At 41.5% G+C, this 27,068-nt stretch overlaps 1 protein-coding gene across 2 annotated transcripts in view; it reads right to left on the minus strand.

Moving 5' to 3' along the window:
- PLXNA2 (plexin A2) overlaps nt 1-27,068 on the minus strand; it is a 398,388-nt gene that overhangs the window by 14,574 nt on the left and 356,746 nt on the right. The window contains exons 24-29 of one of the 2 annotated variants that reach the window (XM_028734447.2): nt 25,425-25,571; nt 23,712-23,871; nt 23,412-23,515; nt 10,561-10,660; nt 7,172-7,383; nt 6,099-6,268 (exon numbers count right to left, since the gene is read on the minus strand). In XM_028734447.2, coding sequence (XP_028590280.2) covers nt 6,099-6,268; nt 7,172-7,383; nt 10,561-10,660; nt 23,412-23,515; nt 23,712-23,871; nt 25,425-25,571 — 893 coding nt within the window. The remainder of the gene's footprint in view (nt 1-6,098; nt 6,269-7,171; nt 7,384-10,560; nt 10,661-23,411; nt 23,516-23,711; nt 23,872-25,424; nt 25,572-27,068) is intronic. The other variant, XM_028734448.2, reaches the window with a different exon arrangement.

Here is a 27,068-nt window from a genome sequence, read left to right on the forward strand (position 1 = left end):
CAATGCTTCTGATAATATCAATGCAGACTTAAGAGCATATGCCCAATTTTGGGTCATAGTTGGGCTTGAAAATGTGTTGTTTTCCAGTTTTTAAAAAACAGTTCAGTTTGACAAACACAATCATAAAATGTACTAGAGGGATCATGAATCTCCAGGGGAAATTACTGCCCACTGTGGGCTTGATTCCCTCCTGAATACCTGTCCAGGGAGATTTCGCCTCTGGGCTTCTGTTCTATAGTGAATAGATCAGTTGTGTTAAAGACATAAGAAATAAATAGATGAGCTGAACCAGGAATAAGTCACAAACAGCACTGCAGTTCTTGAGGAAACTTGACTGGCTGCTAAACTCCTACACACTGCATTTTACTAATACACAGGGGCTAATTCCTTACATCTTTCCTTAAACTGTGTCAGCAGTGGAACATGACAACAGGCAGGTTTCTTTTGACTGTGTTCATGATGAGGTGCAACACTGAGACATGTTTCTGACAAATCTCTAGAACCCCTTCTCCCAATTGTTCATGCAGCTCAAGACTTGCAGTGTCAGTTTCACACTACAAAGTCATAGGCACTTTTAGCCATTTTCTTACTGCTTTGCCAGATGCTTGCAACAAAAAGCAGAGGGTGACAGCCTGTTGCCCTGTCCTCTTGGACGGCGAGTTAGAGGCTTTCCTTCTAAATCCTAGGCATCTGTAATATATGATTCACTTTCCTCTGTGGCAGGATCAAAACAAAGCTGCCACTTCCTGCTAGCTTTTGAGTGTGTGACAGGGAATCCTGCTTTAATAAAGATGAACTACTGTGTGCACCCAATGCTAAGCTAGATTGTTTCTCTGCTGTTCCAACTTGGATTCTGTCCAATAAGCATTTCCCAGTCTGCAAAAGAGTGTAATTCCCAACAAATTGCCAACCTTGTTCTTTCAGTAACTTTCAGTTACTTCACTCAACACTTCTCCTGACTGACCTTCACAGCACCAGTAAAACACCTCAATCTTCAAAACACTATAATGCTTAAATCTTTCTTTCTTCGGGACAATCAGGGGATAAGAGTAACCCCTCCTTCAGTGGAGCGACAACACCCAGGAAAGAAAAAAGATGGTGCTCTAGCACTAAATAGTCTGGGCAGCTTGGGTCAACTGCCAAAATCTGCTGCTAATGCCGGGCATGGTCCTAAATCTCAGTGAGTTTGATTCCCCATTTGTAAAACCAGCACTGCTTCCCCCTGGCAGATAGCACTATTTGCCAGGCTGTATATGTGCTGTGGGAATGAACAAATCCAAAAGAGGCATAAGAGAATCCCATAGAAAAGGTGCAAGGCATCTTAAGTTTTTTTTTCTTGGAAGGCCTGGGACAACATGCTTTTCTTTCTAGATCAATTATGATACCCTCTGCATTAAATTCAATCTGCACATTTATTTGATTTCAGTAATTACCAGCCAGCTCCAAATGTAGCAGATGTACTGGGGGGGGGGGTGATACTAAGAAGGACTAGATAGATTTGGAAAGAGGCAAGTTCTGTCTCACATAAGCAAGTTGCTGCTGGCAGTGTGGTGGCAGCAAGGATTGGAAAAAAACCCTCAATTTATCATTCAGCAGCTGCCAAAAAGCAGGTCAAAAAGGGGAACTTGCCCACTCCAGAAATGCTTCCTGCAAGTATATGCAATCTGGCAGGCATACAAATTAAAACCATGAAATAAATATTAAGTTCTTGCTTTCCTTTTCCTGAGTCCAGCTGTGGAAGGATCTGAGTGCTCGGGAAAGGGCAACAGGTCAATCGCAGGATACGAACTTTGCATGTAGAAAATCCAAGGCCCAACTAAGATGATTTGAAGAATTCCGTCTTCACAAATTGCTGTACCAAATTGCCCTGACCAAATGACCTCTTGGACTAATGTGTGGATTGGAACCTAGCTATGCAATACACTGTGCACTTCTCCAAATGTTGTGCTACAGTTCTTAGCAGTTTGAGCGTACCAAAATAGGGGGGGGGGGGGTTTAAACCAAAATAAAATTTTGAGATAAATCAAAACAATGTGTTTTGAGAGAAATTGCACAATTAAATAGATATTGAAATATGTATTTCAAGATGCATTTTGACACAATTAAGACATGTATTCACAGATTAATGCAGAGATGGAATGGGACTACTGTATGGTTAAAAAAGATGCAAAAATGACATGAGCTGGAAAGAGATTAATCTATCCCTAGGTTCGATCTTTGGTATTTCCAGTTAAAATATCTCAGATGGCAGGGAGGGAGTGGACACTTTTGCTGAGCTAAATGGACCAATGATCTGACTTAGAGTAAGGCAGCTGTTTGTGTTTGCATGATCACAGTTGAAAGAGGAAGATTTGGATGCCGGTTGGAATTTGGACACAGGAGTGTCTGTCTCTCCTTTCAAGATTCCCCTCCCCCAGCTGCTGTATGCAGAGATCAGCTACGGTTGAGGATCTCTCTGTACTAAAGGCTCATGGGGTCTGGCAGCCACAGGGGGTGGAAATCTCTACTCATCAGCGCCACTTGGTAGCATTAAGATGTGTCATTTTATTCCAGATTCCAACATTTTATCCTAATAACTCATTCCTCTAAAGCTTCTGTTAAATTGTTTTTAGCTCCCTACTGCCTTAGCAGGGAATCTGGCTTTGGCAGACAGGATGATTAGAGGCTTTTCAAACCACAAGGGATTGAAGAACACACACACAACACACACATTGTCTGGGGGTTCATGCTTGGTATACGTATGAGCTTTTATTCTCCTTCCAATGGTAAATTTCTAACACAGGGAATTCTTAATCCTAAAATAAAAGCCAAGAGAAAGATGTAAAAGCAGCAATTGTTCTGAAAGTGTGGAATAAACTGCTGCTTGAATCAGTTGTACTTGATTGAAGCATGACCTCCTCTCAGACACCCTATCTCGTAAGCAAGATTTTGGGTGAAACTCATCAAATACACTTGGGAAGTGGGTACTTGACCAGTCACATCTGTTAGATGCTCAAACTAAGTCGGGAGTTCCCTAACTGGTCCATGGACCACATTCAGGTGATCTGTAGTGCGTCTGTAAAAATACGATTGCACATTACAATTGCTACAAAAGGCAGAAAAAATTATTAAGTGGCCCTCCAAGACCCTCAGCAATTTTCAAGTGGTTCGTGTGCAATAAAAGGGTTTGGAAACCACTGAACTAAGTAGTTGTTACAACTAAGGTAAGTAACAACTATCCTTACAGGTTGTTTTTGTTCTACTTCCAATAGCCCCTTTGAGACTTTTCTTTCATCTAAAAGTTCATTTTTAAGGTTTTGGGGGTTTGGACAGACAAACTGCAGAGTGGGGAAGCTCTCAAACATGCATGTTAATAATAACAGGCTTCCCCCTTGGGATCTCACCAGCAACCAAGTAATTGTTATGCTAATGTTTAGTTTCTCTACTTAGTTCTTGCAATGCATCTATGGAAACCAATTAAAATTTATTTACAAAATAGTTACAGCCTGCCCCACCCTACCACAAGTACAGGGGTGTGATAAGGGTTTAAAATGAGACTTATGAAATTCATGAACATTTGGCAGAGTCTTAGGAACGTAAGAAGCTGCCTTATATGGATTCAGACCCTTGGTCCATATAGTTGAGTTCTGTCTATAGTCTACTCTACACTGACTGGCAGTGGCTCTCTGCGATCTCAGATACAGATCTCCCCTAACCCTACCTGGAGATTGAACCTGAGACCTCCTGCATGCAAAGCAGATGCTCTTCCACTGAGCTCCGGTCCTTCCCTGGTCTTAGCTACAACTGCACTTTTAGGGTGACTTCATGTTGGCTTCCCCTCCTCAGCTCCTGTCCAGCCTTTTCCAAAACCTGTCACCTCTTCTCAGTGATAAAGTGGAGAACGCTGCCTTTGCCCTTTAGGTGCCTCTCTGCAAATTCAGCAAACATGGATTGTGTTTCTGGCTCTGCTGACTGAGAGAGCATCACTCAATCAGCTCTAGATGTGATAACACTATCAAGTAATGGAATAATTAATAAGGCTGGAATAATTAAAGAGAGACAGGTAGGAATCAATCCCAAGCCTCTGTCCTGAAAATAAATGGCTATATACTGAGCGACGTTGAGGTCAAATTATTCCACACTTTCCTAATACAAATCTTGTGCTTTCTTTGAAGTGTTAGGGTTTTATCATTGTCAAGAACAAAATAGTGAATCTGGTGAAGCAGGGCCCTCTGCTGGATGGAGTAGAAATAAGTGTGTCCTTTATTGTACCTTTAGTCCTGAAAGCCTCAGAAGTCTATTTTCATTACTTCAAACATTGAAAATCATTCCTGATTCAGCTACTTCTCCATATTGGTTGTTGAGCAAATGGTCACTACAGCTTCAGATGAACTAGGCTACTGTCAGCTTAGGTTTCTGCCAGTGTGGCCATCAACCAGAATATGGGTTGTGGCTATGCGAGCATTGACAGGCCAGCAGACCACAAATTGAAATTGTATTTCTTTTTGGTAGCTTTGGTGCTGATCTGATAGGGAGGCTGGCAGGTTTTTATGTGACTGCTCTTTAAGCAAATCTGATCATTCTGTGCTAGAGAAATAGTTTTAAACACAGTAAATTCTGCACAAGACACCAAGGACGTAATTTGTATTGTTGTCCGAGGGAAGCAGATGGTGCTACAACTATAAAGCTGCATAAAATATTAGAAAAAAAGAGCTGAACAGGAAAAGAATCAGCAACTCTACTTAAATACTTCCAGTAAGAATAAGTACCTAGTTAGAAATGGATCTGAGCACCACTTTCTTTTTCGGGAGTAACCAAATAAGAATTTTCAGGAGAACTATTTCTTTTGTTTGTTTCAAGCTTGAAAGGCTTTTAGACAATGAACAGACTTTAATCTGAGTCTCTGAATTTGCCTTCCCTTGGCTGCCCCTGCTCCACTGCACTATGAATTTGAACAAGGCAATTCAATACAGTTCAGGTTTGCCCAGAAATGCCCAGCTATATCAAGGAGAGCATATTCTGCCTTGGTTTTATCTTTTTATTATCTCCAACTCATACCAGAGGTGGTTTGCAGCTTCCCTGGTGGCTATTTCCTGTGATACAAAGTCCTTTCCCTTTCCTTTTCCCCCTTCTCATTCCTTTCAAGAAGCACAGCTACACTCCTCTTGCTCACATATATTACCTGCTTCTCCTAGAGTGGGGGAGGGGGCAGACCTCAGGCCTGGGGCCTCTGGGCCTTTCTATCTGGTCCTCAGAACTGTCCCCAGACCACACCCCTCACTGGCCCTGCTTCACACCTGAATTTTTAAAGGATTTTTTTTTTAATTAACCCATCTTGCCATATATCTGGGTTTTCCCAGACATTTTTCCGATTTGCTGAAAATCTGCCTGGACGCCATTTTCCAGCTGAATTCCTGGACGTGTCCAGGAAAACCCAGACATATGGCAGCCCTACTGATGTTTCCCATTTTAAAAAGTAAGAGATTATGATTTTAAATCAAGGAGGAAGGGGACTGCTTTGTGGAAGACTCTGCTATATAGACTTCTTCTGTGGCACCATGTAAGCTTCTGCAAGGCACCGTGGGGCTGTGCTGGCATAGCTTTTGTTGGGTCATTGGAACTCAAATGGCTGGGCTAGAGCATCGGTGACTCAAATCAAGACTGAGCTTACACATATGCATGATGGATTGAATGGAATGAATAGGGCTGAGGGAGGATAGCAAAGCAGCATGAAATGGCTGAGTCAGGAGCAGAGCTACCCTGTTAAACCTACATGGGTGTTTCAGGCATCTCAAATCAATGGTCGGTATCCAACTAAATAGATCTGCTGGCAGAAGGATTTCTCCTTGTGAAAAATGTATGCCTAAGGCCCCACGAAATGCAACAAAACATGCTAGTTCACAAGTAAAAAAATGGCTCCGTCTACTTTTAGAGCAATATGGAGAATCCGAAACTGTGTTTGCCTTCAGAAAGCAAGCTGGACATGATCTAGAAAGTTCTGTGATAGGCTCAGGAGGCCTCCAACTGAATGAGACAAACCCTGCTCTGACCACAAGGGCTTACACATTCCCGTATCTCAGCAATTTTTGTCCACACTCATAAACTTTGACCCCTCTCACCAGTTGCTCTTCCATGTGTGCCTCACGTCAGTGTCGTGGATGCCGTGCTTATCCGCTTGCTCATCCAAGAAATCAAACATATATTTGATGGCCAGTGGGAGAGCGCTGCCTCGGTGCACAGTGCTGAACAAGGTCTCAAACAAGTCATCCACAAACTTTTGCAGCGTACCCTGATGGGAGCAGAGACGAGAGTGTGAGGGTATTTGGCCTCAAATCATCAGCAGAGGCAGTTGCAGGACAGTATTAGGATAGGCAGAGCTGAGCTGAACCAGCCTCAGTAACTTCACAGACTCATTTACAGACTGTAAAGCTGCCCCTGTTATTATTAACTGATAGTTATTTTAAATATATGTGCCACTCAATCTTCATTGTTACAAACAATCCCAGAATGCGGCAAATAAAAACGTTAAAAGAAAGCACAAAAATTTATATATATTATCCAAACTGGTGTTTAATTGCAGGTGTATTCTACAGCATGTTATTGATACAATAATAGTCCAATATATGTGGTTTGGCATTTTAGGTGCTTCCCCATTGCTGTCTGCAACAAAAGCAGGATAAAAGCAAACCAGAATATATGCAATATAAAAAGTTACAGGTTTTCAGCATGAAGTTACAGGATAGACACTGATTGGAAATGAAGCAGTGTGATCATTCCAAAACTTTTGCAAAAAGTATTGGAAGTGAGATCACGTGCGACTGCCCCGGAAGAATAATAATATTAACTCACTTGTGTCTTACCATTGCTTCATGCACTGATGAAAAAGAGATACAGGATCAAAACTCTGGTGCTGGACCAGCCAGTCAAATATTAATAAAATATGGGACCCTGGGGTGACATTTAAGGTGCAAGAAGCTTTAAGGTGCAAGAGGGTTGCTTTTTCACCTGTTCATCAGCAACCCAAAAGCATAATGAGAACAATGGTCTCATTTTCACAAAGCTCTACAGGTGGCCAGTTAATATGCTGCTTCCCAAACAGATTTTGATGTTTCTTTGTTAACATTACTGGTTAATATACCACAGTTTTGCATGGACGGTGCTTTGGGAGCTTTGCAACAGAAATTGATATTACCTTTGTAGCAAGCAGCCTTGTCAGGTAGATCTCTGACACCATCTTACTGCCCCGATCACCTTCCTTCTGGTCACCGTGGTCATGGTTCTTGACTAAGTGCCAGACTTTCACCCCACTCTCTAGGTCTGGGGTAATCATGGGAGCCCTGGAACGGAGACTGTCTGGGCTGCCTGTGTACCGAAATGTGGAATCTGGGCAGGAGGAAAAAGAAGCTGGTGATGCACAAAAGGAAAACAGGCTTGGTTATATCTCTGTCTTACTTCGTCCACAATTTTCTAACAGTGAAGGCAACTTTAGTGGCTTATTTAAAGAGCAGTGAAAATGTGAACACACTATCAAGCCACAGTCTTTCACAAACAGTCTGCCATTCTATTGCAAAATATGCCAGATATTTTTTGTACTTTATGATGGATATGGGCACCATTATGTGCAACCACACGACCTTGGATAAAAGAATTGATTAGGTGAAACACAGTCGCCATCCAGTTAGAATTGAAAACAAAACCTTCTAAACCTAAGTAATCTTGGCTACTATAGCTCCTACACACAGTAGCAGCTTAATGTAAGATGACAAATTGTGCAGTATCTGCCCATGCCATGTGAGGAGTCTACTATTATTCACCAGGGGATTGGAACAGGGTTTTGTTTTGTTTTGGCAGTAGATGAAAGCTAGACTAGCCACTGTCCGTCTGTTTGATATTTCTTATGCCTTGTTTTTAAGCAAATCCTTGTTTTGCTATGACCAGCTCAGGCTAGTTTCTTAATTTGCTGTTCTTCCCTTCTGGGTGACAGTAGGATTAAAGGGATCCCCATAAATTAGGAGGCGAGTGAGTGAATCATTACAAAATTTTCTGAAGCTTCACTCTTGATTAATGCTCAGATAAATATGAATATTCCTGTGGATGTAATTAAGGGGTGAGAGCACTGAATCATTCTATTTTTAGATCTAGCTTTGCACCAATACATAATGCAAATGCAGAGAGAGTAAATAGGGCTTCATTTGCATGCCATCTGCGCAATCAGAGATATCAATATCAATATTAGCAACAACTGTGGAGACTTAGTGTGCAAATGCTCTAATAGCAACTTCTGACTCTGAATAGTTCAATATTGATATTGCTTGAATACAGCTTGAGTTCTATCCTCCATATCAGGGGTCCTTGCCCAGAAGAACTCTCAAAAGGGCTTTATACTGTGGTCTAAACCACTGAGCTTCTTGGGATTGCCGATTGGAAGGTCGGCGGTTCGAATCTCCACAACGGAGTGAGCTCCTGTTGCTCTGTCCCAGCTCCTGCCAACCTAGCAGTTCGAAAGCACGCCAGTGCAAGTAGATAAATAGGTACCGCTGTGGCAGGAAGGTAAACGGCATTTCCGTGCACTCTGGTTTCTGTCACAGTGTTCCGTTGCGCCAGAAGCGATTTAGTCATGCTGGCCACATGACCCGGAAAGCTGTCTGTGGACAAATGCCGGCTCTCTCGGCCTGAAAGCGAGATGAGCGCTGCAACCCCATAGTTGCCTTTGACTGGACTTAACCATCCAGGGGTCCTTTACCTACCTTTTACCTTTACACACCATAACTTTAAAGCATATTCAAAGCATTCCCCCCTCAAAGAACTCTGGGCACTGTTAAGGGTTGCTGGGAATTGTAACTCTGTGGAGGGTAAACTACAGGGCCCAGAATTCTTTGAGGGAAAGAATGTGCCTTACAGGTATAGTGTGGATGCAAACCCAGTTAATTGCAAGCAGAGATAAGTTGTTGCAGATAGTTGTAATGGTGCTGTCTCTACAAAGTATTCCCTCCATAGTTTTCATTTTGAAATAAATATTTTGAAATTTTTATGAATAGAGGTCGGTGGTACTTAGACCTTTTCCTCACAAACTAGCCAGCAGCATGAAAGAGCTGAAAATCCATTTCACTTGTAACTTCAGCAAAACATCTCAGCATTTTTGTTACAGAAAAATGTAGAGCAACTATTTCATTCAACACAAACTTTTGCCAGAAACAGATGGCAAAAATAAATATGTCCAAATTCTCAAATTTGTTATTTAATTTCAATCCCAGTTTGATTCTTTGATAAAACAGTTGGGCCCTCCACAATCAGGACTTGATCACCTCCCAACATTCCTTTTATAATTGCCATAAGGAAATTAGGAGAATAAATGATAGCAAATAACAAAGCAATATAATAAAGTCCAAATTATAATTAATTATCTTGCAAGAAAAAGATAACCAATAACCAATTATAATTTATTCAACTTTTCTAAAAATGGATAGGCATGCAGCTCATTTTACTGCAATATGTAGTTCTTTGGTATCTTGCAAACAAAACAGCAGCATATCTGGGTTAATGACTGAGTGCACACTTGAGAGCAAACTATAATCAATACGGCTCTTTGAGGATACACAAGTTTCCACTTTAGGGCTGAGTCAAAATTACCCACTGATTTCTTCCCCAAACCAAAACGTGAGAATAGACACAGCCATTTCCCAAACAGCCACGGTCTAGTCACAAATTACATTTTAGGTGTACAGTACCACCCTGGTGCCCTCTAGATGTTTTTGACCACATCTCCCAGCAGCCCAACCCATGGCCATGGCAAATGGCCAGGGTTGATGCTCCGAACATCCAGAGGACAGCAGGGTCGGGAATGCTGAATTGCACAAGTTTTGATGCACACATCAAAAGGATAACATCTGAATAGGTCCTTTGCCGGCCAGCCTAATTTCTTACCAAATTGGTTAATTTTGTGATAATTTCAGTGGGGACATCTGAGAACCCTGGATATTTGAAATTAGCACCCATTGCAACAAATTTCAAATAGAGCATTGAAGAAACAGCAGCTCTGTAGGAGTAACTGCTTTAAGAGAATGCTTCTAGTTCTGGTATACACACAGATAGTCCCATTTCATAGGCACAGCAACTCATAACTCAGGGCTCTCCCACACTTCCTTTGTCCCGTGCCTAGAAAGCACAGGTCCCAGCAGTTTTGCATTTGCCCTGCAGCTTTCCCCTGCAAAACACGCTATTTACAGCTGAATCAGAACAAACAGCAATCCATAGAAAATCCGATTGACATTTGGTCTGATTCAGCAGTAAACTCTGGTTTTCCTGGGAGACAGTGGCAAGGCAAACAGAGGTGTGGACAAGCCCTCAAAGACAGAAAGGGGCAGTCCTGGTATGTGATGTGATCTGTGTGTGCATCAAAGTTACTGTACAGCTTTGGACTGCACCCAGTGATTTTTTGTATACAAAAAATAAAAAGATAGCATGTTCCATGCCTCAGAGCCAGAGGTAAGAACTCTAATAAGCTTGCTGGCACAATTAGCTGATTAGACCACTAATCTGGAAATTCAAGGAAAGTTTACATCACATCACTTTGCTTCTTACCATATCTGCTAATTGAGGTCCGTGATATGCTGGCAGAGGCGGGAATGTTGTAGGATGAGGTCTGCTTGGGAACGAGGGCCACTACAGAGCGATCAGACACCTGTTGGGAGAAAGGAGCACAAAAGATAAGCAAGCAATGGAATATTGTAAAGAAATTCTGCCCTAAAAGATGTTCACAGAGTCCAGCTAGCTAAGAACAGTGAAAGTTTGGCAGAAACATATGGAACGGCACATGGTGCCAGAGGACCAATGAGAAAACAAAGGATATATTTCCTTTGTTGGTTTGTTCTATCCCTGAAGAAAATGACTGAGAATGGAGCTGGGAAAACATATTGAGGGCATTCTTGGTCATTTGATTTAGGATTACATTTACTCCAATAAAAATTGAGATTCCCAAGAATTGTAGCAACCCAATTAAAGCAATAACGCACTGGGAATAAAACAGCTATAATAATGTTATGGACCATAAAACATTCATATTAAACCATTTTTTATTTTAACCATTTTTATGAACTTTAAAAGTTTGATTTACAGCAGAACAAGTCATAAAATCATCTTTCAAGATCTTAAATTGTCAGTCCCACAAATGCACCAAAAAGGAGGGGTGAATTAAATTTGGGGAAGTCAAACCATAAATGAACATTAACACTAACGAGATTTTGTTATAGCAGGTTTTAGTGGTAGCATTTAATTTTACCCTCCCTATAAATCTGAGAGTCATACAGTTTTTAACTTATCTTCATTAACAGACCTTTACATCTCTGAGATTTGTATTAACAGCCTCCTAGTGTGGAACAATTGTGGGAATTTAAATGGTAAGCTATTCAAACTGGGAATGCTCTCTTGACTTGTGCCTGTCTTATATGAGTTTGGATGGGCCTATACCCTTTCAAATCATCCCACTGCTGGTGTTAAATCATTAAAAAGCTGTTCATTTTGAAGGTGCTCAACCGGGCTTGCCAGCACATGTGAAAAGGATCTAGGGGGTCTTAGTAGACCACAAGCTTAATATGAGTCAACAGTGTGATCAAGCTGCAAAAAAAGCTAATGCTATTCTAGGTTGCATCAATAGAAGTATGGTCTCCAGATCAAAGGATGTAATAGTACCACTCTATCCTGCCTTGGTCAGACCCCACCTGGAGTGATGTGTCCAGTTTGGGGCACCACAATTTAAGATGGATATTGACAAGCTGGAATGTGTGTAGGGGAGGGCAACCAAGATGGTTTGGAAACCAAGGCTTATCAGCGGTCAGCAAACTTTTTCAGCAGGGAGCTGGTCCACTGTCCCTCAGACCTTGTAGGGGGCTGGACTATATTTTTAGGGGGGAAAGAATGAATTCCTATGCCCCACAAATAACCCAGAGATGCATTTTAAATAAAAGCACACATTCTACTGATGTTAAAACACCAGGCAGGCTCCACAAATAACCCAGAGATGCATTTTAAATAAAAGGACACATTCTAATGTAAAAACATGCTGATTCCCAGACTGTCTGTGGGCTGGATTTAGATTGGGCCTTAGTTTGCCTACCCATGTTATGAGGAACAGCTGAGGGAGTTGGGGATGTGCAGCCTGGTAAAGAGGAGACTGAGTGGAGCTATGATAGTCATCTTCAAATATCTAAAGGGCTATCAAATGGAAGATGAAGCAACCTTGTTTTCTCCCCCTCAGGAGGGTATGACCTGAACCAATGGCTTAAAGTTACAAGAAAAAAATTCTGACTAAACATCAGAAAGAACTTTCTGACAATGAGAGCTGTTCGACAGTGAACAGACTTCCTCGGGAGGTGGTGGACTCTACTTCATTGGAAGTTTTAAAGCAGAGGTTGGATGGCCATCTGTCATGGATGCTTTAGTTGAGATTCCTGAATTGCTGGGGGTTGAACTAGATGACCCTTGGGTTCCCTTCCAACTCTACAATTCAGCTAATAGAGTGCTGAAGTGCAGACATGATGTCAATGATATATCTTTGTTTAAACAGTAAGACTAGGCAGACTCACATTTTGAAATGCTGCATATTGGTCTTGACGCCAGCCTTGCTCTTACCTACAAGAGTCTCAGTCCTATTATATTTATTTTTAGATGCAATTATAATCATTCTGTTTTATGAATCTTTCATAATTTTGTGCATGGTTTTTTTTAATCTATTTACATTTTTATTGCGTTATTCCTTTGTAAACTGCCCTGAGGTGGTAGAAAAATACTTAGAATAAAGAAATAAAGCAGACTCAAGGATGTCACAGCCCTCTTTTAATTATTATTTCTGTATCTAGAATACAACATGTAAGGGTGCCTTACATTATTTTAGCTTATTTGTCTCAACAACAACTAAATATTTTGATCTGAATTTAACAACCCTCGGTCTAAACCCAACACCTTGTTTCATTCACAGGGATGTTGTGAGAATTCATAAGATTGTGAGTTTAGGCTGTAATCCTATACATACTACCTGAGAGAAAGCTCCACTGAATTCAACAGGGCTTACTTTTGAGTAGACACACATAGGATTGTGTAGTCAAAGCGCTACATCAGTGATAAGCATTAGAGTTCCCAGCAAAAGGCAAACGATTACTAATGTATGGAGGCCCATGAAGCCCTTCATTACAGAAGTTATTATAAATGTTATTTTTTCCTTCTATTAATAATAGGGCCTAGCATGATATGCAGCAAGAATAATGTATTTATATTTGGCAAGCACAACACTTTGTGCCTCTGTTATTTCTCCTCCTCCACATCCTTTCACCCAATTTATAAGTCTCTAGAAGGAACGATCAACAATCATATTATTTTCTTATGATGTTATTAGCTGCCACTTCGGTTTAATTCCAGCAGCTGAAATACAAAAGGCAGTTCACACACAAAAGAAATCACTCCCAGGCTTCTGGGTTTGCAGAGTTTCTTCAGAGCTGTAGTTAACCAAAAGAAAAAGAAAAAAACCCAGATACAACACACATGCACACACATACTCTCACTTCAAACAGGGTTTGACAAATACTTCAAATTCTTAGCCACCAGTGTCAAAGTACTAAATTCCTGGGTAACCAAACACCTAGTGGTTTTGCAGCTCTGCATCCATCCAAGGCTTCGGTGGAAGGCTTGTTCTTGTCAGCTAAAGTAATATCTGATGCACATGCTCCAGCCCACTTCACACATATCCATCCAAACATAAAATCTGGTGAAGAAGGAGAAACTGATGGATGTCTTTCAGTTTTAATCCATATCTTTGTAGAACCTGTATACTTAATTCAGTGCGATGACTTCAGTGGCAGCTGGTGTACATATTTTACAACAGAGTGTTGCGCTTTCCACCTGAGCCATGGCATCAGAATGCTATGACAGGAATGGGTAAAACGATGTATCCAAACCATTCCTAACAGTACCTCTTTAACAGATGATATCTGATTCATATTGCCATGTGAATTGACTCATGCATGGGCCCTACCTGCCAGTTCTATACATGTACCTTATGTAGCGAAGGCTCTAGGATAACTTGGTTAGTAGAGCGTGAGACTCTTAATCTCAGGAACGTGGGTTTCTGCATTGTAGGGGGTTGGACTAGATTATCCTTGTAGCCCCCTCCAACTCTACAATTCTATGATTCTTCCAAGCTCATTAGCTCATTTAGTCCAAACAATGCATGCAAAAGGCACTAGTTATTCAGTGGAGAAGTTTCTTCCTAGTCCTTTCAAAAAACCTACTAGGTTAAGAAACAATAAAAACAACTGGGGAATACATGTTCCATTCACGTGCATGAAACGATGAGAGTCAGCTACTGGATAAGGCAACTGGGTTTTGTTTTCTGTTTTGCTTATTCTTCCCTATCCTTAATATTTAATTGGAAATAGTCTCTAATCTCTCTTTCCTTAGTGCTTTCAGCTTTCCATTGACTTGGTTTGCCGCCTTGGAATTAACCTTACATATGCAATTATACATTGTTCAATGTTAAATTGAGGGCAAGCCATTTTTCTTGTAATAGGACGCAATTGTGAAAGCTATATTTCCCCCTTTCAATCTTCTTGAATCTTTCAATCTGTTTTCAGAGCACTTACATTTTCAGTTTTATTTATTGCAATTGGTAATAAATGGTGTACATTTCAAGGGACTGCTAATCTGAAGTTAGCGACATGCTGCAATATGCTGGCCCTTAGAAACAGTAAATGGAGATTTTGTAGCTTTCCACTGACCTGAACTGTACAGTTCTACAGTGCCTGAACTGTATTTGATTTGTGTTTCGGCTGCATCTCTATTTGGAGAGCTGCTGCACTAGAGGAGTCCCATACAGCTGTGTGAGTCACTTATACAACACATGCAAATATCTAGGGATGCAATTGTGTGGACACTTATGTTCTTCAACACCTTTGGAGGTTCTGCGGCTGCATTAAAAATCCACAAAAGCAAAGATAATGTATGTTGCCCTCTGGTTAAACTCCCATCCGCCCATCAAAAAGTTGTTAAGCTTTTTATTTATTTATTTATTTATTTTTTAGGAAGACCCAGACATATTTGACAATATAATTCAAATTGGAAAATTGGATAGGGCAGCTCTGAAGTTAGAGTTCTCAAAATTCAATCTGATATTGCATATGTGAAAGGAATGATCTGTGAGCTGAACTTTGCTTCTACAGAAGGACTGTAGCTAGGAGCCTGGCTTATCATCTACTGTGGGAACCAGCCTAGGCCATATGAAGAGCTTAGACAGCCTGATTGTCCTGTTAATGGGGATGCTGCAGCCATTCTTCCTGGGCTTGTTCTGTATGAGGCAGACCATATCTAGGGAGCACAGTATTAAGCAGGGTAGCCATGCCTACTTCCAAGAGGAACAGGGAGCAACTAGGACAGACATTCCTCTTAAGTGTCTGCAAACAGGAGGTTATGGGCAAGATTTTAAACTCTCGCTCTCATATTTTGAGGCCACAGGGTTTACTGTAAATCCACCGTTACGTTTTTCAAGGTTAGGCTCAGAGATGCTGGGTGGTGACCCCAAGCCTCACAGTAACCTAATATATTGCTATAGCAGGAAGAAAAGGGAAGACTACAAAATATATGTATGAATTCTTGTTTTCAGATTATATCTTATCATTTCACCTATGCTCAGGATGAGAACAAACAATAAATCCCAACCGAAGGAAATACCAATTTAACCATTAAAATCAATGCATGTAACCTCCCCCCCCATAAAACAACAAGGTAAATCAGGCTTTTAAAAGCACCTCCAAAATGCATGCTGAAAAGAAGTTTTGGCCAGGTGCCTGAAGGTAAGAACAGATCTAGAGTGTCCAAGTTCTCCTGGGGAGGAAATTCTATAATACAGGTGCTACAACTGAGAAGGGTCTGCTCTATGTCTCTTCTGATAAGGAAAGAGCTCAGAGCAAAACCCTCATCTTAAGACCTTAATGTTGTATATTTTGGGATGCCTGATCCAGCAAAGTTGCTCTTATGTTCATGTGTGTTATCAAGGTTGTGGGCTTTTAAGGTTAAAAGTAACTATTCTAATTGTATTCCGATTGGGAGCCACCACAGACTTCCAGTAGACATGTCATGTGCTTTCACTGTCTCCCAGTCACCAGCAAGGTAGACTGAAGTTTCTGAATAGTTTTCAAGGCTGACTCACATAGAGTGTGCTACTGCACTCTAATGTGGAGGTTACCAAGCTATGCATCATGGCGATCTTTTCCTAGTGGCCACAGCTGGCAAATCAACTTAAAATGATAAAAGGCACTTCTGGTCACAGCTGTCACCTGAGATTCCAGAAGCAATACTTGGTCCGGCAGCACCCTCAGACTGTGCACCTGGTCCTTCAAAAGAATAGCATCAATTTGCTACAAATGTGTGTCACTTTTAAATGGTATGGGGCACTCAGTTATTGCAGGAAAATGAATTGTCCTCAGTTCAGGACTGAATAATAAACTGTGGACAACTGATGACTGCCCTGTTTAGAACACACCTGCATTCATTGCATTGTCCGGTCCTGAAGCTTCTGTAATTTTGATAACTAAAAGGAACATTATTACTGAAAGTGAAAAGAAAATTTGTTAGGAATGAACTCAGAATTGTGACTAGCATTTGTAGAGTGTCACTTTGATAAGACTTCTGTCGCAGAAAGGCCAGCTGCTCTATGCGGCTTAAGCAATCTCTAGTTGGGTTGCTAAATGATCTGGTATACGCTAAAAAAGGATTGTGCACATTTGGCAGCAAATTATTGCTTTTTCATACTCATGAAATAGAAACAGCTATTACTGTCAGTTGGGGCAATGGGCTGATTAATGTAAAGGACAAACCAGGAGCACAGCAAAATGCTAGCATCCCTGAAATGCATGCCTTAGGCAACTGCTACTGAATACATGCATACGACAGCACACATGCCCCCACAACAGAGGTTGATTTAGCACAGCGAAAGAACAAAAGAACAGGGCATTTAAACCCTTACATGATCCTGGCAGCGCGGGTGATAGCCCCAGCTATTTATTAATGCTGAGACTTTCCACATTACCAAAGGGATTTGGATACTAGTTGATTCCCAATCATTTTAAATGGAGGCTGGGCCGGGATTTTCAAAGTGAAGGGAATTTGTGCTTTTTAGTTATTTAGCTGCTTGTGAAAATCCCCACTTCTCCATTCCCTTTAATAACAGCTGAGGTGGCTTTGCAGAAATCTTAGCCTGCATTTGTACTATATTATACCAGTCTGCAAACCTACAACCAGAAGCCTGCATTTTGATCTGTAGGCAAAATGTTGGTGTTAGACAGGGCAGAAAGCTGCTCAAGCCCTGCTTAGCCATGAAGCTCCATGGGTGGCTGTGGGCAAGTCATGATCTCTCAGCTTTACCTGCTCTGCAGAGCAGCCATGAGGATAAAACAGGAGAGAGCTGTAAAGCACTCTGCACCTTGAAAAATGCTGCTGACATAACTCCTTCCAAAGGTATGAATTTAATTCATGAAAAAGCTTCAAACAAGGAAGGGTTTGTCTGTATGAAGAATCCTGGAAGTAGCCCAGCACACCTGCATCTGATTTATATAATGTCATGGATACAATTGCTTCTCATGTTTTTATTTTCACAAATTACATGTGGGAATACACTCCTGTGTGTGTAGACCCTGTACCACTGGCAAGAACTCTTCAACCACACTTCCACAGTAACACAAACAGGCAAAAGGATTTTCTGTGCAATTTGCCACAATTGCCATCATGCTGTTGGCTCATGATGATGCACCCGCACTGTCACAGGAGTTGCCGTGCCCTTCTGCTCCAGCCAAAATTTACAATGGATTCTTCCTTCTCCAGCCAAAATGGGACGTGACAAAACAGAAGCACGGGGCATTACAGATGCATTACAGTCCAGGGTGACTTTCTTGGTAATCCCACAGTAGCCTATGAGGTATATTAATTCCTCACATACTGCACTGCAGTCAAGGATACTGGCCTGGGTTAACAATCTGTATTATAACTGGAACAAGTGGCACCACCCTGTTTAAAGGCCTTTCTAAGTTACTAGTTTGTTGCAGAAAAACATGCACCCTGCAATTGTTTTAGGGGATCCAAACATCTTCTCTCTTGCCAGCCTCCCTAAATGTTATTGCAAGGAAATAACATTTTCGTGACAATAACTGCCATTGTTTTATCCCTGTGGTTGTCCCCCACAGCCCCCTGCAAGCACCTCTATGGTGACTGATACATGACTGTAGCTGTGTGATTGCTATATGGGCACCAACTGGAAAGTTTTTATGAACATCTCAACAGCTACCTTATGAAGACTGGACATAGTATGACTGATGCTATGTCATATGGACCTGCCCACTTCTCAAGATCTACAGGGAGAGCCCCCCCCCCCCCGCTCTTTATTTTACTGAGAACTGTGGCAGTCCTGGGCCAGTTAAGTGCTGCTGGCTTTAAAGCTTGGTTTTGTGAGCAGATAGGTTGTCAAGAGGGCCTCCTTCAAGCCTGTAACAATAACAATGAAAGCAATTGAAGGAGGCTAGATTTCTAAAGTGAAATGTTTTTAAAGTGTTTTCTTCTTTGTACAGCATATAGAGAAGGGGTTACAGTGCGCAAGGGGAATCCTTTGAAAGGCTTCAAGAAGCAATATTTATTCTGAGCTGAAAGTTCAAGAGAAACAGACAGGCTGAAATAGGTTAATCAGCAATCTTACATCCAAGGACTGTAGGGTTGGAGGGAATCAGAAGGATTGTAATGGGTGCATAGGCCTACTGCATTGCCCTCAATCAGATAACATTTTCTTCCCAAGCAAAACTCTGGTTTGTCTAAGTACTGAAGCTTCACTTTTCATCGTTGTCCAGAATTCCTTACTACTTCCCCCTCCATCCTTCCCAACCCAGCATCCTCCCCCCTTTCACCTAGTGCTTTCTCCTTCTATGGAGGAACCTCTCTTCTTTAGTTGCTTTTCCATTCTGGAATCCTGAGATCTTCCGATTTACATATATGGTATGAATCTCTATGATAGACCACTGATAGTACAGCTGCTCCAACTCTCTACTACTCTTGAATCTCAGTTGGGGGCAGGGAGGGAAGCAGGTTTTTCATTTTAAGTCCATTTTTCCTCTTGGAAGGCTGGAGGAGCTAATAATTAGCACAGTAGGGGGAACTGTGTGCACAGATGTGTGTGTTCAGTTTAAAACAGAGCCACAATATGTATAATATGGTCACAAGATATCTTTTATCATATTATGTCAGTGCCTTATCAGGTGTAGTGACTCTTGGTTTGTTTCTGGACCAGTTCAGAGTGTTGTCCTTTATATCTAAATAGATTGGGGCCAAGTCACTTAAAAGATTAGCTTTTCCTTCTGTGTATATCTACTGAGAATTTAAGATCCTCTTCAAAGGTCCTGCTCAAATGACGCAAGATGAGCGGCTACTATGGACAGGACATTCTTGGTGGTGGCAACCTGACTGTAGAATAGCCTCCTTAGAGTGGCTTGCTTGACAATTTCTTTATGGTCTTTTTAGCAACAGATGTAATTTCTTTAATTGCTCAAGTCTTTAAAATAATTTGTGATTTTAAAATTTGGGCTCAGAGACTGATATATAATTGGTCTTATTTCTTTCTCTGTGGGTTAAAGTTTTTATGATGCTATTTATTTGTTTTGCTCTTTCATTTTTATTAATCAGTGTGACTCTTATTTCTTATAAGCTGCCCAAGAACTTATGCCATTGGTGGTCTATAAAAATACAGTAACTAATAAGGGCAGTACATGGGGTTGTATATCTTTTATCCAGATATTGGTTTGGCCTCAGAAACAGAACTTTATCAGGACCCTTCAGAGAATTTTCACTCTATAAACATGTGGATATTTAAAAAAAAAAACCTAATCGGAAACTGCATAAAGCCAGAGGACAGCCACCTGTTAGCAAGCTCCTTTCCTTTCCCACAGGAAAATGTAAAGCAGCTGCAACATGATCAGTCAGCCCCTTCTTCCAATCCTTCCCTCACCTGTCAAATATTCCTAACCACTGGCTCACTGGTGGTGAGGTAACCCTATCTCAGCAAGGGTTAAATCTGCTCTCAGTCTAGTGCACTCTCTATTTCACCCTAATCAGCACCTGCAATTGAAAATTCATTGAATTCCTCTGCCATGCAATCCTTGTCTGGACAATGTCATTTGCACACATTACAAGGCTGAATTCTTTGGGGAAATGGGGTTATCAAGCAGTGAATTGCAAGGGTTGCAGAGGTTGCCAGAAGCTGCATCTAGGAGACTGGCTCGTTTATTTGCTGACTGAAGATAAATAAATGGTTTATGCATGTGACACCAACAGTATATGTGGCCCCCAAAATCCCTGTAGTAGACACAAACCCTCCTGCTCAAACAGCAGGCAAGAATATGTTACCATTCCTAAAATAGGCAACTTAGGTTGCAATGCAAACTACACTTACAAAGGAATGTTTAATTTAACAAAGTTGGGGTTACCTCTGAATAAACATGCTTAAGATTGCACAGGATTCACCTGGGTGCTTTTTGACCATCACAAAGAGACAGTAATTTATTCACTTGGCTCATATTGAAATCCATGCAGACCCATATCATGCAAAGGATTCAACATGCATTTAGCTTCCTGGACATACAGATTTAGAAAAACTATTTTTTAAGTTTGCTAAATATAGTAAAGTGGTATATAGTGGTACCTCGGGTTAAGTACTTAATTCGTTCCGGAGGTCCGTTCTTAACCTGAAACTGTTCTTAACCTGAAGCACCACTTTAGCAGGGCCTCCTGCTGCCGGAGCACGATTTCTGTTCTCATCCTAAAGCAAAGTTCTTAACCCGAGGTAATATTTCTGGGTTAGCGGAGTCTGTAACCTGAAGCGTATGTAACCTGAAGTGTATGTAACCCGAGGTACCACTGTACACTTGTCATGCCTTTTCAATTAGCCAGTGTAGCATTTGCAAGCACATAACTTAACTGATATACACAAATGAATGATACATATTTACAGTAAAAGAAGGGTGTTGGGAACCTAATTTCAGGGGGGGGGGAATCCATGTGCCTACTGTGTGTCAACTTGTCTTGTTTCTAAGAAGCTAGTGGAGCACAGAGCATTATGAGGGATACAGTCTAATAATATTGAGAACTAGTAAAAGGAAAAGCAACGTGGCAGTTCAGGGGTGTACCTTTGTGACTATAATGGAAATGCTTTGCAATTTAAGGGGTGTTTGTGTGATTATTATGGAGCTGACCCTACCCCCAAATCACATAGCTTTCTCTCTCTGTCTCCAAAGTCAACGTACTGAGCATGGACATCTGCAACAGGGAATGTTTATGTGCATAGACAACAGTGTGCATAGGCTTCAATGTGAACCTTGTGCGGTTAGGGCTCTACTTCTGAGGCAATCTATACAAAAGGAGGTCTGCATGTATAGGTTTTCCTCCTGCAGATGTCCAGTCAAATCAGTGTAGACAACAGCTCAGTCGGTAGAGCATGATACTCTTAATCTCAAGGTCATGGGCTCCAGCCCCACACTGGGCAAAAGGATTCCCTTGTGATCCCTTCCAACTGTACAATTCTATGAATCTATGAAATCATGGATGGATGGGTGGAGCTAGGCAGAACAAGCGAGTGATGCAGCTTCACTCCCTGGTAATTACAGGAGGACCCTTCATACATCTAACATGTGGAGGGGCTTTATGTTGAGGATATACATGCAGTCAAACAGCATTTCTGATATTCAATTTCAAGCAGTATTATGTTTTTATTGGGAAGAACAACACAGTTTTACTTTTTCTCTCTTTTATTTCTATGCTTGTGGGCATGTGGACATAACCACAGGATAAGAGCTGAATTCTCCTGAGTACCCCTCCCTCCTGACAAGCCAATGGAGATGATGGCATTTGTGACATGGACAGGAGCAGATTACTGTACCCACCACAAGTCTTACTGCAAAGGAAAGCCACCACATGGCTGTAGAAGGGACTAAATTTAAGACAAACTGAAAAGGACTTCTGAAGGAGCAAGTGCTGAGGAAATCTGTTGTTTTAGGATATGCAGTAATACCTCCGCGAACATCCGCCTAGTCTAGCGTCCATTCCAGCGAACATCCATGGCAAACCCAGAAGTACCAGAATGGGTTACTCTGGGTTTGCAGCTCACGCATGTGCAGAAGCATTAAACTGCGCATGCACAGAAGCGCAAACCGCTCCGCATGCACGTGCAGACATGGCGCTTTGCCCTGCGCCCTTTTTGGCTAGTGGCTGGGGCTCCAGAACAGATCCTGGCCGCAAAACAAGGTACGACTGTACTGCACACAGAAAAATCAAACAATTCATAGAATTCATGGCCACGAGGGATTAACAATATCCTTTGAAATGATCTGAAAATTGTAGACCTGATAAAAATCACACGACCTTCCTACCTTAAATGCCAAGCATCTGGCTGAGCAAGAGTCAATCTCCCACCCTTTTTGATGAATAATTAGAAAAGTTACTAAGTAGGAGGTTTCATTGTAAATGAATGGAAGTGTCAATTGAAAAAATGACAAAGCAGATAGGATTACTAGGACAGCACATCTGCCCTTAGGAATGCTGTTCCACCACCTAGGGCTAATACAGTTCCATTCCAATACACACATTTCTTGTGTATCACTCCAGACTCAGATAAGCGGATGGGCTTGGCTGAGTATTCAAACTTGGTGATCTGCAATGCAACATAATTAACCAGTTTCTGGCTTATGCAGCTTTTGCAAGTTTCATCAACACTGAATTTGCATAGCATGACAAATTATTTCCTCAATTATTTGCTCAAAAGTCACAGATTGGCTCTGTGGCAGAGCAGGGAACTGAGCCCAGATCTTCACAGTATGGAGACAGTGACATATGAAATGGGCCAGTCTCTCTAAATTGAGCTGTAGCAGAGCTTTGTATGTGTGAATTGGTGGAAAACCAATTGCCCATGCAGCCTGATATCTCGGGACATTTGTTCTGACTATCGCTCTACCCAGCTGCATGATCTGCAGCCTGTGGCAGATTTCACCCCCACACTCCTCTGTCACATTTCAGCCCTCCGCTTCTGACAGGGCAGCTACTACACTGGCCTCGGTATCCTTAGCGCTGGGAGCTCAGCTCCTCTGCATATGCTGTCTGTCTTGTGAACATGGCTGGCATTTTTAATTTAGTCAATTTTCAGCTCTGCTTGTTCCTGTGAGATGTGTGTCAGGGCTGTTTTCCCTTTTAATACGTGAACACATTGAGCCGTTCTGATTTATCATAAGAATGTGACTCTCTCTGCCTGTCTTGTTAGAGGAGATACAGAGGAATTAAATTTCTGAGGGGTTTTTTTTTTTTTTTTGCTTTGTCTTCCGCTCAGCTGATTTCTGTGGGCTGAATTCTAGGCTTTACTTGCTTACCTGGTAATGAATCAAGGTGTTTAGCCGCTTCCAGTCACCCTCAATCTTGGTGGTGATATCTTCATCCTGAAGGACCACACGTGCTATTCGGCCTTGCCGCCACTCTGCAGGAGAAGGAAGACAATGTTAGACAATCAAGGACAGAGGCACAGTCATCTCATTGGTAGGATGGTTCTCTGAAATGCTGAACCTCCAAGAAAGGAAGGATGGGTTAAATTATTCTTCTATTGATTCCTGTGTAACTGCTGTTCCCACCCCATTTCCATAAGTAGCTCTTTCCCAAACCAAGTATGTTCCTACCCAAGTCCATGTCAACAGCTCGTGGCCTTTGTGAGTATGGGACATTTTTATACACTGCATCCAGAATCTTCTCTTTGACCTGAGTGATGGTGTCACAGTTCAACACTTTCACAGGAATCTCAGGACTGTTCTCATTGTCTGGATTCACACAGTTCAAGATCTAGAGAAGAGAAAAGAATGGGAATATTAAGATGAACTCAGAAAAGCTAAGAAGAAATCATCTGCATATTACAGGAATTCTCAACCTAAGTTGGAGGTATAAAAATGCCTGTTCACAATTAAGTCCTATTAAGACAGGGAAGCTAAACTGATTTAAAAAAAATGATTTTCCATTTCATAGAAAGCTTGTGGAGACCTAGATCTGTAAGTATGCAGAGATGTAGTCTACATAATTAGACAATTGCGTACATACAATTACTGTAGCTCTCTCTGTCCCTTGGGAAGGTGGATAAAATTTGTGCATGGATGATGCCCACGGGTGATATACATAATGCTTTGGAAAGCCTGGTTCATCCCTTCAGATTACGGATGGATGGCTTGCTCTTTGTCCAGTTTAAGCGTATTTTATTTTTAGACACTAACAGATTAACTCTGTCCTGTTTTTGCAGTTTAATGTGCAGGTTTTTGGGATTTTTTTTTAACACAAATCTACACCAATGTAGTTAAAAACAGGAACTAATGAGGTGGTCTAGAGCAGGGGTGCCCAAACGTTTTTCAAAGAGGGTCAGTTTTGATGAAGTGAACATGCATGAGGGCCGACTGAAGTTGCTGAGCTTTTTAAAGGATTTTACCCCAGGACATGGGGCCCGGATTAAATCGACTGGTGGGCCATATTAGGCCCCCGAAACGGACTTTGGACATGCCTGGTCTAGGGGCTTTACAATCTTTTCCCTCTTTTCTCCAACAGGACCTAGCCACCTGGAACTGCTAGGAAGTGTGACTGGCTCCACACAGGCAGCAAACAAGGTGGCAAATGCCTCCTGGCAATATTGGTGTTGGGATATGATGCCCTGCCTAGGGATATTGTCTGAGGAAAAATGTGATTGTCACTTTGAACCCATGGTATTCACTATGTCCCCCCCCCCCAATACATTTGTCCAATGTCCTTCCCAGGGACAATGTATACATTGGTCCAAGAGTTTTGTACAGGTGAGTCCACACTGGGATGTGATTCCCCCCTCCAATATTCCTTCTCCATTTGTAATTCAACTGTACATATACTATACTATACTACAGGATGAGTCCTTTAAAAGAGGCCCCATGGATACAGAGTACACATATTCCACGGGGCCTCTTTTAAAAACCTCACCTGTATCATGGAACATCAGCCACAATTCTGAAAATGAGGGTTGGAACTAGCTGAGATGGCTAACTGCCTATTTCCACCCTATGTGGAATCTTTAAGCATTTTCCCTACCATTAAGAACAACGGGCTGGCTTAAAAGTAAAAGTATTAGGTTTGTATTACTATTCACTAAGGTGCCTGGGCTTCACATCTTTTCTCAGGAAGCTTCTCTGCTTGGATATGGACCCAGAGTTTCCACAATAAGAATCACCATGAAAACATTCTACTATTATATAAAGCACCTGGGACAGGAAAAAATTGCCACCTAACATCCCCATTCAATCTATGTCCAGCCCTGGGGATTATGTTCCCCATAATGGCTGATGGCTGGTGCAACCAAAAATTGTTCAGAGAAGGCACCCACTCACTAGAGTTTTGTACTCAATCTGCTGCCGGATCAGCTTGTCCTCACTCAGGGAATAACGTGCCTCCCCCGTAATGGCATCAATTGGGCCTTTCTCCATCTGTTGCTTGATGGCACAGTACAACATGAAGAGTGGCTCTCCAGCACATTCCTGTTTGACACAGAACACAAGAGAACTTGCACACTGATAAAGATAGAACTTGTCAAAGGCAGAGAAACCATGGCAAACAAGTATAATTTAAAAGCAGCTACACAACCCTCCTGATTTTTTAAATTCGTTGAGCTTCACAAGCAATGTTGGCTGATTTGAGTTTGCATGGTTTTGGTTTCTAAAGATTACAGGATGTGTTGCAAAAATATGTAACCAGAAAGGATGTGTCCTTGTTTTATGCACCATTTAGTAAGGAAAACACAAACATTGGCTTTTACACCTAACATGTATACATTATACATGTTAGGTGTAGTTTCATTATAGGTGTTATATGATGTCAAGTGACTGACAATGGGGTGATCCTGCCCATCTGCCAAAATGACCCATGGAGGGTTGGCCGCATTTGCAGCCAAGACTCCGGCTAGATCCAATTCCCTGCCCTAGAGGTAAGTTCATAATACTGCTCAATTTACTGGGGATGTACCTCACTAAATAGTGTTCAAAACATGTGTGCTTTCAATTTGGTCAGCATTAATAGTAAAGCAATAAAACAAAGCATTAAATATGAAACATTCACAACTAAAGTATCTAAATAAACCAGAAATTCAAGAAAAAGAAGACACATAATATCTCCCTTGTTACATTCAATCAACTACAAAGACACTTTTCTTTTTATGTTATTACAAAAATTCACCCACTCCTCTCTGATCCCTTGGCTAAAACTCTACTCTGATTCATTCTGTGGTAATCTCCAGCCTTGACTACTGCAACATTCTCATCTTTGGCTTCCTCCTTTTATATCTAAGTTTTCTCACATTGCTCCAAAACTCTGCTACCAAAATTATTATTCTGTCTCAACCCACATGATGCAGAAGCTCAGGAAAGCTCAGTCAGTAAAGCACGAGACTCTTAATCTCAAGGTCGTTGGTTCAAGCCCCACGTTGGGCAAATCATTCCTGCATCACAGGGGGTTGGACTAGATGACCTTCCTGGTCCCTTCCAACTCTATAATTCTACAATTCCATGACACCACTCTTCAAATCCATCCACTAGATGTGCAACTGCATTTGCCCATATTCAACCCTTTGTATTATTGCCTCCCCCCACCCCACTTTATTTTTGATTGCAAGCTCCTGAAGAGCAGGTACCTCGTTAATTTTACCTATAGGACTCTAGAAGTCATCAAGTATATAGATGGTGCTGTGTAAACAATAATTACAATCAGTGCTATTTTTCTAGTAAAAGAGGTGCTGGAGCTCACCAAGAACTTCTCCCTTGTTCTCTTAGAATGGCAATGGCGCCCATCTGAGAGGTGCCAGAACTGAGCTCCAGTGAGCTTCGGCTGGGGAAAAAGCCCTGATCACAATCACCAAATGTATAAAATGGGGAATAACTCTCTAATGGACTGCATTATAAAACACCACAAGATCAAACAGGCGCCAACATCCGTAGCCATCTGAAGTAGCCATAAAATGTATTCAATGTCTAAAATAAAAT

The sequence above is a fragment of the Podarcis muralis genome, chromosome 5 (genome assembly GCF_964188315.1).
Source record: "Podarcis muralis chromosome 5, rPodMur119.hap1.1, whole genome shotgun sequence".
In the NCBI taxonomy this organism is placed as follows: domain Eukaryota; kingdom Metazoa; phylum Chordata; class Lepidosauria; order Squamata; family Lacertidae; genus Podarcis; species Podarcis muralis.